The sequence below is a fragment of the Homalodisca vitripennis genome, chromosome 4 (genome assembly GCF_021130785.1).
Source record: "Homalodisca vitripennis isolate AUS2020 chromosome 4, UT_GWSS_2.1, whole genome shotgun sequence".
NCBI lineage: Eukaryota > Metazoa > Arthropoda > Insecta > Hemiptera > Cicadellidae > Homalodisca > Homalodisca vitripennis.
In genome coordinates, this window is record NC_060210.1 from 28,538,388 (window position 1) to 28,552,478 (window position 14,091).

General features: G+C 31.2%; 1 protein-coding gene across 1 annotated transcript; it reads right to left on the minus strand.

The window, feature by feature from the left end:
* Positions 1-10,730: 10,730 nt before the first annotated feature.
* On the minus strand, positions 10,731-13,218 carry LOC124360975 (leucine-rich repeat extensin-like protein 3). The gene is made up of 2 exons (XM_046815011.1): positions 13,099-13,218; positions 10,731-11,294 (listed from the first exon to the last, which is right to left on the minus strand). Exons 1-2 carry the CDS (start codon positions 13,216-13,218, stop codon positions 10,731-10,733), a joined length of 684 nt encoding a protein of 227 aa, XP_046670967.1.
* Between the last annotated feature and the right edge of the window lie 873 nt (positions 13,219-14,091).

A 14,091-nucleotide genomic window follows, 5' to 3' on the forward strand; every position in this document is an offset into this window, starting at 1 on the left:
TACACGCGATTTCGTGTGGTTATAAAGAATAAAGTATAGTTATGAAACCTCAAATGTGAGACACTAGCTTTAAAAATCTTACATTCCTTTATAAATATTGAATTTTATTTTATTGTGAAATTATGGATATTTGTCGTATTATTTTTATTGGATGACAGTTAGGGCTTTCGCTTTAAGGCTTATAAAACTCTCTCTTCTGTATGTTTGTCTACTTCTCCTTGTATATCGATTACAAATATAGCTATATCAAGTCTACATTATATTTATACTTGAAGCATATAGTAACAACGAGCTGTATAGTAACTACAAGTTCAATGATGGTACACATTTTACCAGCCAAATATCATCAAAAAAGGAGATGTACGCTATAGTGTATAGACTTTATATTTTCATTTGAAGGAAAATTTGAACAGTAAATTTTCACTGATACAGTTTCATACTTGATTGAAAGCGTGCATTTCAATATTTGTGATCACAAAATAATGTTCTAGTTTGGAAAAAGCAATTATAAATTGTATTAGTTCTGAACGAAGCAATTGGTATAAGTGTAATCTCTACCCCTCTTGCTTTCCCCTCCACCCTCCTTTGAATGTTTGCAAGCTTTTGATTACAAAACATATTTTCCTTGTTTCATTACAGAAGGGCGATCTTTTAAAATTAGTAATTTCTCATTAAATCGTCTACAAATAAGGTTATGCTGCTTATTTTGCTAAACTTGTTACTTTAATCGATAATTACTAGAATATTAGTGTTTTCAAGTTCTATTTTTCATGTTAGTAAACGACTTTTTATTTTTTAAAGTCTTCAAAACACTTTAGATAATATTTGTGGCATAAAATACAAACTTACCATAAACATAAACATTTCTGTAGTAATTTTGAGTTGAAAAACGGCTATAACGTGAATGGAGATAGAGATAAACCAATACCCTTTATAATGTTGTCCTCTAACAACTACAGGTTGAGTTGACTATCACACCGGCACCTTTCCTTGCGTGTAAACCACAAACTGAAAAACTTCTCTTTCTCCATGACTGTTAATAACACATAGTTTTGTCACCATATCGGTTGAACAGCAACGCTCGTTTACAACTCGTGAGTCTCCTAAGTAGCCACAGATTGTCACATGCAGCATCATCAAGCTTATAGTAACCACTTTGTAACCTAATTGACTGTAACCAGATCGTACTCGACATTCCGCTTGTAAACAGGGGTGGCCTGTGACACCATGTTATAACATAGGAAAGGCGTCCGTAGCCACGGTAACGGTTTTGGTTTTAGCCCTCACTCATATTACGTCATCGCCTCTAGCTGTGAAACGAATTGTGTGTAATTAAGCAGTTAGAAACATAAAAATGGAAAATATTGACAGAACAAAGTTGCTTTCATGTAAGTTCAAAATTATTTAAGTACTAAATACAGGTTATGATTCTTGGTTATTTTGTAACGTTTACGCAGTATAATGAAAAGTATCGTTCACAATTTATTTTTAAAATTTCGATTTTGCTCTAGGATGGTATTTTGCGCTTGTTTGTCGCCTAAAATCGTGGACCTTAAATAGATCATTTCCAACAAAACTAATAGTGTACTTTTGCTGCTTACTCGTTCACACTTTAGTTTCAATCATTATTATTATTATTGTTGTGCTCTACAGTTCAGATTTAAACTTCGTATCAGTTTGACACGAACATTTTGACACGAATCAAGTAAATCTATAAAACAGCTATAGTATAGAAAACGTGAGTCAATTTACATTGTATAAGCCCATACGCTCGTTGTTCTTGAAATCGATAGAGGAATTTCTTATAAGAACAAAATTTATTGTAAGTCACGCTAGTTATGATGGAGTTCTATGGATGATTTTCTCAAATTATATTTTTAAAGTAGCGCTGCTTGTAGTTAAAACGCATTCTCATCCCAGTTATGAATGATCATTTTCTTTATTCGGAAGAAACTTTGTTGTAATTAGATTTCGCCTTCCATTTTTGAAACAATGATACAAAACTTAACTATTTTATTGTAACATATACATTGCAAACTAAATAAGTCCAGATGATCGTAAAAGCAAACTAACAAATAATACCTGAAATAACACTAGCACTGCTACGGTGTCGTTGGTTGAGATACAAGTCATCTCTTATTCACATTATATACCGTTTGAAATCCGGCAGAGTATTACACGTTTAAGTTACCTAGTTACTACTTTTAGGATGTTCCAATAATTTTTAAGGCAATTTCTACATATAATATTGTACTTGATACTACGATTATCTGCTTATTGGGTAGACATGCAATCTTTAAATTGTTGTTCATTTTCAAATATATATGGTGTGAAAATGTTTATAACTGGATCTTAAATTTATGGGAATTGTATTAACGTTTCATGGGAAATTCAACTCCTTAAACTATGTTTAACATTAGAAATCTATTTAAATTGTTGAAAGTGAGCTTAGCTACTACACATAGCCAAGAAATTACACCTTACCATTTTACACAAAGTAGTGACTATTCCGCTATAATTTGTTTGTGTTTCGATACCATATTAAAATTACATAAATACTAATTCGGTTGAGTGATATACCTCCCACTGTCCATTTAAAGAGAAGATAATCTACCCATCCCCACCTTACTATAATCCTTACTATAAGGTGAGAACCTTACTGCTAATTAACTGATTAGATACAATTTTCTGTGCTCTTTTAATTAAAAACATTAACGTATAAAGCTAGCAATTTGTTTTGAATTGTTTCCAAATCGGGGTCTACGTACCTTAGCCGTCGCGAGGAATCAATACGAAAGCAATTTTAAACAGACCACAGCACCGCGAGTGGCATTTTCCGTTGCACGATCGAATGTACGTGCCGGGTGGAGCAGCAGGACATTTATTATAGGACTGTACAACAATCCGCTAAATATAGTAATACTAAGTTATTATAATACACAAGAAGGTAAATGTATTCATATATAAATTATGTTCAATCTTTTTTATAGTATTCAAATGTCAAATGAATTTCGAACTTTAAAACAACGGGTTTTCCTGAGTGGGCAAGAACCAGGGATATAGTAAATCAAATACTTAATTTTACTGGATTTTAAATTTTAAGTTTCAAACTTTTCCAGGAAGCACATGTAAAACACAGCTAAGACTTAATTCTGACTCTAATTTGAACTTCCCATTCACAAGTTTTCACATTGTACACACAAATAGCATATTATTGTAATAATATGTTGTATTTATTGTTAAGCTATTACTTTTTAGTTTTTTAATTTTGTTACTTTTGCAAATTTGGAAAGAATGAGAAATTATCTGATATTCATTGACAAGTTATTGAAATAGCTTACTACATAAATTGGGCTAGGTTTAAATAGAGAAAGAAATAAAATAATATTTTTACACTTATGTATTTTGGAAGATTTAATACCCCATAATCAGAAAGTTTTTAATATAAATTAACTCATTAAAACAAAATTATAAAAAGTAAACAAGAAAACATAAATCTAAACACACTGCATAATATTTTATAAAATGTCGCTGACGTTAAATTTTTATAATTAAATCTTAGTAGAATAGTTATTTTTTAAAGGATGGAATGATACTATTGTTCAATCTCTAAAATGTATTTTAAACAAAAACAAGCATTTTCTTGGAATTAGTAAGAGACGAATCAACATGTCAGTCGATGTATATACGGGAATGTAGAAGCTTTTGAGAAGAGGGACAGTCTTGTCAAATGTCTTCAGAAAATCAAGGTAATGTTTTTCACCCTGAACTTGGAAATCAACCTTAGGAATGCGTCTACCATATACACTCTAAAAAAGGCCTTTTCCTTAGAATTCAGTGACACTTTGAAGCAGGTAGCATTCTCAAGAACGGAATCTTGTCGAATGTCTTCAGAATACCAAAATAAATATCATCTTCAACTCGGAAACCAACTTTAGACATGCGTCTAACACCTACACTCTAAACCAAGCCCTTTCCTTAGAATTGAATGATGCTTTGAATCCGGAAGATTTTTCAACAAAATATTCTTGATCAACGTCTCAGAAAGCCAGGATCGATTTGATCATAACCAGTTTGGAGACACTTAACTGAAGCACTAATTACATTAGCTTCTTTTTAACAGCTTTCACGATATTCTCTTCAGACAAAAAATGTTTGGTGTAAAGAAAAGGGTATTATAATTCGTGTAAACAAACATCAGAAATTCAAACCATCCTTAATTTTTACATCACTCATTTATCAACGTTTAACTATTTCGTAACAAGTAAGGTATAGTTTTGTATTATTTTGTAGGTAACACTCATATTTCTTTCTAAATTGCTTGTAATGACCATCGTAAAATGTGACATCGAGGTTTACAAGTACCATAATTTGTAATAGGAAAAAATATTTTTTATCTCGAGTAAAATGACCGTTCGTAGTCACAACGCTGCAACTCAAAGCATTATGAGAGGTTTAAAAAATGCAGGCAGTCAAATGCAAAACAATAAATAAAAAAACACAATGTATATTTATATTTTACTTTTATTTTTATTTATACACTATACAAGACTGAACCATGTCTTTTTTATAGTTTTCAAGACAATAACTATGTTTATACATAATAAAAATAATTACACAGATTATTTTACAAAGGGAATTGTATCGATTCAAATCATTCTTATAAATAATCACGCATGATTGTCGTGGTAATCACAATAGTTCTTTAAATGTTTCTCAATTTTTTCAAAACTCATTTTATTTGCTTCATTTGCAACACGCTTGATAATGAAAAGTTTCTCGCTGTTAATTAATGTTTTCCGCCTCAAGGGCTCCTCTTACATGAAGGGAATATTGCAAAACGTACGCTTCATGACAAAAACTCAATGTAACCTTGTATACATTTCTTGTTTAATTATTTTAAATTTGAACATATCAAATAATGCCTAATATGGTAAAACTTTATACTGAAATCGCAAGCTTGTAAAGCAAAAGTGTTACTATAAATGTTACTGAGATTTGTAAGCTATTGGCTAAACATCAACTATTAAGAAATTGAATTTCTAATATTTATTGCCTATAAGGATTAATTGAAAGCTGCTCATTATAAGAATATATTCATGTAAAGATATTATTATAATAAACAACTACACTGGAAATTTATATTTTAAAATTACAGTAGTAAATGAGATGTTTATTTTTTTAATTTGATGAGATACGCAATATGTGGAATACGTATTACATAATGTGATATAAATAAATTATTTATAATCATGAACAGATACGTGTTTTTACTTTTTATTATTTAAGCCATGAACACAACAACATCAATATAACTGTTAATATGCTATCAAGCACGTTAAGTAAAAAACATATATAAAGTAAGTCTTTATAATACAAATTATATGGTTTGCTGCACCCAACTATGCTATGATGTAATAAGTTGTAAAAGAAGGTAACAAGAATTAGCAGAAAGATTCTTCGAATGAATAAAATAATTATGAATAGTTATAATGACTGCTAGTTCCTCTTTAAAACCACAATATTTATCTTTTCATGCCGCATTAAAGTAGTTTGTTGCTTATTCTTTAGTTACATGTAATTTATTAATCACGTGAGGTAATAATTAGTATAGATATATTGTAATTCTCAAGGAGTTTTACTAATGTAATTTAATAACTTTTAACATATGACATGATTCCTTAAGTAATTGCATCTATAATTTAAAAATTACAATAACAATGTATTAGGCAGACAAATCTAATCGTGTTTCATGACCATCACTAACGCTTATGCAAATCCCATAGATTACAATGGGCTATTATCCAACTTCATGTTGATTGTATATAAATTGTAATAGTATATAATCTTCATACAAAGTTTTCAGTGTATTGGTCAGTTCGTTATCGAGATATCGTGTGGACAGACAGACAGACAGACAATCAAAAATTATTTTTTTTTATTCACCTGATAGTGATTGGCTTTGCTAACCCTCAGCCAAAAAGTACTGCATTAAACCACAAGTATAAATTATTGTCAAATGATACAAGTTTATAATTTATAGAATAATATCAAATGTGAACTTTTAAATAAAAGAACACTTCTTGGCAGTTATTTACCACCCCTAATAAGAAAAATAAATTGAAAGTTGAAATTTTTTATAAGTGTTAAATTTTCCTCTATATCACTTTAGTTTCTAGCGTTATTTAATCTCGGGGTAACCGAAATTGTGTTTTATGAAATGTGGAAAATTAAATAGTTATAAGACTATATAAATTACAATGACATTTTTATTTTTATTTTTTGTTTTTTTATCTTCCGTGGTGAATCTGACATACGTGATCAGAAAATGTATAATGCACCTTTGTAAGATACGAATGCATGGATGAACTTCCCCTGCTTGTAAATCTCAGCCTTTTAATCAGCCGATCACGGCAGGACATCACAGGTGTTACTTCACCAAGCAAACCTATGATGGATTATAATTTCCGGCAATTACAGGAAAAAAAATAATTTAATGTCTAAACTTATTTTTCGAATTGTCATTGTTCGTAAAGTAGTTCTTGGTATTTCTGAGACAGCTTCTAAAATATCTCATGAAATGCAAAACCACTGATGGAAAAGCCTTGTTGATGTATTGCTTTCGATGCCATAGATATTCAGCGATACGAGAAACATATGATACGTGCGAATTTCCTTCCACTTATCATATTTTACTGTACCAGAAGTAACACAGAAACTTCTCTTTTCAGAAAATAAATATACAATTTTAACTTGAAATTTAATTTACTTCATATTTAACAAATTTCCCCAACCAAACGATTGTGCTAAAAACTACTGTATTGTTAATCTTGAATTCAAAAAAATCAACGGTATTTATTGTTGAACAAATAATTTTTCCTGTCACTTCCACCAATTGTAAAGGAATAAAACAAGTGGGTTCTAAAAGGGATCCCTATACCTGAAGGAATATATAAATATCATATAATTTCTTTACAAAATATTAAACAATATTCATACTTGCAATGTTCCTTTTTCAGTCCAAAAACAGTTTCATCCAGTTTAACAATAACTTGTGGATATCATCACATAAAATTAACATGTCTTCTTAAAAATAAATTCAATTTAATTAAAGACTGAACCAATCTGAGGAACACAGAAATGTTCTAGTTGTGTGTACACGATGTCTGGCCAACCGTTACAATATAAAACATGCAAATGCCTTGCAGCACCCAGTTTTTCAACGTACCCTTTTATATTTTTAACGCGTTGTACGCCACATGTTAACTTGCGATTCGACCTTCATTCCCACCTTTGTTTGGACTAAATTAGTAAGTTCACGTATTAAAAAAAATTTCAATTTATTTTCGTATCGTATTTAATATTTCCTACAATAATAACTCGTTCGCCCATTTTTCCAAGAGATATCCCTTAAACAAAGCAATCTCATGGGAAAATATTATGCGAAATTAGGAATATGCAAATAAAAGATAATAAATCAGAGACTTTACTTGTCAAATTAGTTTTAACATAATTCTATAAATTGGAAGTAGCAATGTAAATGAAGCTTGGCGTACGAAAAAATAACTACTTCGCCGGGACTTGAACCCGAATCTAATATTTTCCTGGCGAACATGCTACCACTACGTCACACAGTCTTTGTAGTTTTGGTTCAATAATTTTGTAATTGACTGTTTAGTTCACATATGTATTTAATTAATAAACAAACCTAAAAATTGGAAGGCCAATAATGTAAGGGAAATGCTAGATAAACATAATTAAATTACAACAAAATGTTATAGAGTTGGACTGACAAGCTCTTTACCAAGTTAGGAGATTCGGGTTTCATTCTTTGTGGATCAAATACCTTTTGTGGATTCATCATTTTTTAAATTAGATTAGGCTGTTGCTACACTACGAATTCCAATAATTCAAGTAACTGAAAGACCAGATGTTTTCCAAATGACTAAGTCCAAGTCGCTGTGACTGTGGGGGGGGGGGTGGATCCTTCTTTTCCAGGGGGAAAACATCTGGTCTTTCAGTTACTTGTTAATTTACTTATTTGAATAGACGTATGAAGGAAACAGCCAAGTAAAATATCATGTATCATAAAATATGAAAATTATGTAGTGTAGTGGTAAGATCATCCGGTAAGTGAGAAATTCAGGTTCGTGTCCCATTAGAGCAGTTTACTTAAAAAACACACACACACACACAACCGCAAAATGGACAGAATAGACAATTTAACGAGCACTTATATATGAGAAACATCTCTTAAAATATAAGGACATACGCTAATTCGATGTAACACTTTCCAATATTAAGGATCTACAGAATAGAACGAAATAGTCCCGAATAAATATAGAGAAATCAATACCAATATCATAACATTAATTTGTCATCAAATAAGTTAGGGCTTTGATTTGAAGTATATAAGATTATATTGTTTTTTAGGCCTGTAATAAATAAATGCTAAGGTTGTTTCAGGACTTCAGTGTTGGGATTTCATAGGAATAATTTTCATCCTAACACAACATTTTTAATACTTTCCTTATAATTTAATATACTGATTTTAAATTACGGCACCAAGTTGAGTTTAATACTGTGAAAAATATCAAAATAATTTATAATAGTTTATTTATTTATTGTATCAAAATTGATAACTTTCCAATCTTATATACGTTCTCAGTAATTATTTAGCACGTTTTTAACAAATAAAATTAACTTATGTGAATTTCATGACTTAATATTGTAAGAAATGTTATCCAATGTTTCAATAATTTTTACTCTTCGACTGGTTCTTCAACACACTTAAGACAGTATAACTGATGGTATGTTGAAAGAATGGACATTGAAAACAATATAACAGGTTATAAAAACAAAATATCAAAATATAAATCAATGATTTGTATTCATTCAAAACAATAACGTATTTACAACTTTAATAAATAAAACTAACGATAAAAACAGCAAAGATCCTTGGACGTAGCTTCCTCAGCTTTCCTGAAACAAAAAGTATTAATAAATATTAAATTTAATATTATTATATGCATTTTATAAAATTTAGCTTTAGTAGGTCTTACAATTTTTAAACCATAATCCATGTTTAAACGGAGGGGTTAAAATTGTGTAACCAATTATAGGATGCTTCCTATATTGTTTAATAATTTATAGGAATATTTATATTTATAATAAGAGAATTGTAAATTTTTTAATATAAATGAATTGTAAGAATTGTGATCCTTCCAGCAGTGCTGAATATCTTGTTGATTCGGGTTCGGTTCGAGGAATGCCTAGAAGCTTCCTTTTGTCTCTAGGTATTGACCATAAGATACAGGTCTGGGTTGGATAGGTGCCCTCCAGTTCAGACATTGTGTTTGGTCAATTTTGATTCGCCAACGTGGGGTTGATTGGATGGTGGGAGGTACTTCGAGAGCCTTCCGGTTTCCAAGTGGGTTTTCAGGGGAGTCTTTTCTGTGTGCTCAGAGAGTGGAGAGAGAAGAGAAGTGATTAGCCTACTCTTGCCGTGTAGATATTTCGGTAGGATATTTCGGTAGGAAGGTTAGTTTAAATTCTAAATTCTTTTCAAAATTTAAATTTTTGAATTTTCAATTAATTAATCAATAACAGTTATTTCGGTTTCTGAAGTCATCTGGAAATATGTGAGGTACTGTGAAAGGTTAGAATTTAACATTTTAAATAGAAAATTGCTTGATGGTATTTTCCTGTTCAAGTTGGTTTAAATCAGGAATAGCCTACTGATAAAGAAAATTTATTTGATTTTCTGAGATTATATATATATATTACAAGTTCCTAAATTTAATATTCAAAGGCAAGCAGATTATTCTGGGTAATTCGATAATCCTGTAAATTGGAAATTAACTGGAAATAAGTACTTAGTAATTGATACAACTTTGAGTTTAACTGGTTGGACATTGTCTTTGTTCCTATATTAAATATTAATATTACCTTAATTTGTTTGATTTTTATTTTGAGAAGAAGTCTTATTTTATTATTTGTTTCATTTTATATTTTGAAGAAGATTATTTTATTTTGAAATTTAATTAAGATTTTTATTTTTGAGTTTGTGTTGAAAGTATTAGCACTGAGAACTTGAAGGACACAATAATTGAATGATTTGATTGATTGTTAATTTTAAGGCTGGACATGTGAACATTGGATGGCTTATAAATAAGAAATAGTGAGAATAAATTAAAAGTAAAAAAGATAGCTTGGCGTTGCTCTATTATTGGCGTTGATTACAATTTAAATTGCTATTAATTTATACTGAGTATAATTATTGGATTCCATTGGAACTTGTGCATTGTTAAAATAAAGGGTTATTAGTTTACAACTCACTTGATCGCTCTTATACTAAAACAAAAAGGTTGTAATTGGTTTATAGAAATTATACTTCCTATAGACACGTTACACCAATGAAACAAACGATAACGTATTAATGATGTTTAAACTCCATTTAAAGATTATAAATGGCAAACTTCTATCCAATTATATTTCCGTTATTTAAAACTAAAATACTCTTTGACGCAATATGAGTAGAAACGGTTTTATAAACATTATAGCAACAAAATTTTAGACTTGTGCTGGACAGTACTAGAAGTAATTTTTACGATTATATATGATGTTGATGCAGAAGGCCGAGAACCTTAATGTGTTATCTATATTAGTTTGAAAAACACAATTTAAATCAAAGTAAAGTATAAGTTAAAATAATTAATGAACTTACCAAATCACTTAAATGAAGGCAATCCATATGTCGTCGCTGGCTTTGGCGGAGGTCCACTTATCAGTGGAACTGGAGGAGGAGGTGGAGAATAGACCGGTGTGGGGGCATGAACGTAAACAACTGTTGGTGGTGGAGGGGCATAGTAAACAGGAGCAGGTGGAGGAGCGTACACTACAGGAGGAGGGGGAGGAGAGTAAACCACATGGGGAGGTGGAGCATATACTGGTGGTGGTGGTGGTGGTGGTGGTGGTGGTGGTGGTGGTGGTGGAGGAGGAGGAGCAGCATAAACTGGTGGTGGAGGTGGCGGGGGAGGAGGTGGTGCAGGAGGACCATAAAACTGAGGTGGTGGAGGTGGCGGCGGCGGCGGTGGTGGAGGAGGTGCAGGAGGGCCGTAAAATGGTGGAGGGGGTGGAGGATCGTACACTGGTGGCGGTGGCGGAGGACTGTACACTGGTGGTGGAGGAGCGAAGTACTCAGGGGCAGGTTTTGGAGGATGTTCTATAACAGCACCTGGGTAATGTTCTCCTACAGCGTAGGAAGCCAGGCACAGAACTACGCACAACTGCCCCTGTTAAAAATAATTGAAGTTAAACTCGATTTAAATACACAATTGTTAACTATAAATATTATATACAATATACAAATTCTAGTATCACAAAACTTGCTTTATGGTAACCAACTGCTGCGTGGACTTTAAACCTGGAGTAGAGATAATGCGGATACAAATCTTATCTGTGATATGGATGCTTTTGAACTGGTTTCTACTGTTCGCTTCCTCTCACTGACTGTTTCTTAAGACCCGATTAAATCTTACATACAAATTGATTTGATCGATTTATCTATACAGAGGAACAGGTTTTTTAGACTTTTAACTCATTGACTGCTATGGGTGCACTTATCAATTATCGTAATTGTGTGGTACACTATGCAGTAATATGTTAATAAAAAAAAGTCTAAATACTTTTAATCGTGATAAATTACAGCTATTTTAGTACATTTTATTTTTCCAATACCTATTCTTGCATCATCAAGAGCTTTAAATGATACCGATGTGACCTCAAAAGGTCTACTGAATTTGTTGGAGCATGCTTCTAGAGATTTGGAAAGTCACTTAAAAATACAATAAAATGTATTTTAATTGCACATTGATGTATAGATATCTACTTCTATACACTGATATATTACAAAAATATTATAAGATTTCCCTAACATTTTCCGCTCTGCAGATTTATTACCATTGTATTATAGAGGCAGTTCTACCCATACTTCCATGACACATAGAAAGGCGAATCGAGTCAGTTTACATCGAAATTTCCTACAATATTCAAAACTATAAGCTTTTATTTCCACTTAGGACGTACAGATTTCTACTCATTATTTTCTCGTTACGTTTATATCTATACATTATAGACATAGATTGATGTCAAAATGTGTAATTGGGATTAAATGTAAAAGAACAGAATATAATGTAAAATAGAATAGAACATACAGCAAACTCGGCCGTATTTTCATCTCTGTTCACACGAGAAACAATACCTCTTTCTATATAGGTTTAAGGCAAACACAGCTTCCCGTTTTTACCCATCCAAATTGGATATTTACGTCTTCTTGGATTAAGTTTATTTCTCGACTATGAAACGTTTGATTGTGATATACAATCCAGGCAATCCAGAGTTTTATGAGAATGAATGAAACTATCCGATTTGGTTTTATATTCTTACAGTTAAATTTAATACACAACAATAAATTATTTTCAAAAATTAAAAATCAATTTGAACATTCTGAATTTGTAGCGGAGACGTTACGAATGTTCTCTATTTTTATAAATTTTAACAATTTATTCCTCAAGATCCGGTTATATTTCCATTACCTGCCTCTGTTCTTACGTCGGTGTAAGAACACGCATTGAAAATCACTTAAAATAAAGGTTTTGAAATTTAATATACATTTTCACACTTTTAATATACTTTTTAGAGTTCGTCGTAAAAAGATATTTATAGTAACAACTTTGCTTCATAATAAATACTATTTTAATGTTTTTTTTTTCATTCCATTATTTCTTATAGTATAAACATCATTATCTATCTCTCAAAACAAGTAAGATTTAGGAACTTGAAAGTAACTGTTTTAATTATTGTATTCACTAAGCAATTCAATATCTATGTAATATAATTTTAAAACTTTTCAAAAAAACAAAAATTAAAATGCTGTTTAGGAGTGTACAGTTCCTAGACCATATTGATTGGCCTTGCTTCCAGCAGATTGTATTATTTTCTAAACCACAAGCAGCCAAAAATATTTTATTTGTTTGTTTACTTTTTATTCTGAACAAAAACTACAGCAGTAAGTAATACAAATGGGACACAACTTACCAGTGCCATGATGACAAGTGACTGTTGATTATTCTGAGCCATCCACACTATATATATAAGACCCCTTGTCAACAACTTGGGGCCTCCGGCCGTTAGAACAACATCCTTGGGGTAATTCATCTTTGTCAAGGAATTGTTACAGATTTAGTACTCGCCCATTTATTCGCTGAGCTTTAGCGAAGCCTATTTCATCGGGGGTCTGTCTGTCCGTCTGTTCGCACGATATCTAACAAATTAACTGACCTGTACACTTACATTTAACTCCATGGAATTTGACAGCGTTAGCAAATATTTTTACATTGGTCTTATGGGTATAACTATGATGTAACGAAAAGCTATCAGAATAAACAAATTTTTAAACGAGCTCAATATGCTCTTAGTGATTTTAACATACGACATGATTAACACATGCGGCATAACTATTCCAACACATCCAGTATCATTGTATGGTGGCTTGGTTTGTACAATTTTATTATCTAAACATAACCTAAACGCTGGTATGAAACCCAATTTAATAAAAAGATTTTAATGTACCGTGTAAAAAAATATTCGAAAGGATATTCCATTTGTACACTTGAAATTTTGTACGAAACACCATTTCTACATAGAAATTATTACCAACAATAGAATTTGACTGAGCGTCGTTTGATCCTATCACTCAGTAGACTATATCAATTTTTATTGTTTGCGGAGCGATTAAAATTACTTTTACTTATGATTGCCTGTCTTTCTGTATGACGTGACTTTAAATTTTTCATTTAAATTCAGCAATTAAACTCATGGCGTACTCCTATCTTGTATTTCAGTGATTAAAATTACTTTTACTTATGATTGCCTGTCTTTCTGTATGACGTGACTTTAAATTTTTCATTTAAATTCAGCAATTAAACTCATGGCGTACTCCTATCTTGTATTTCAGTGATTTAAATTACTTTTACTTATGATTGCCTGTCTTTCTGTATGACGTGACTTTAAATTTTTCATTTAAATTCA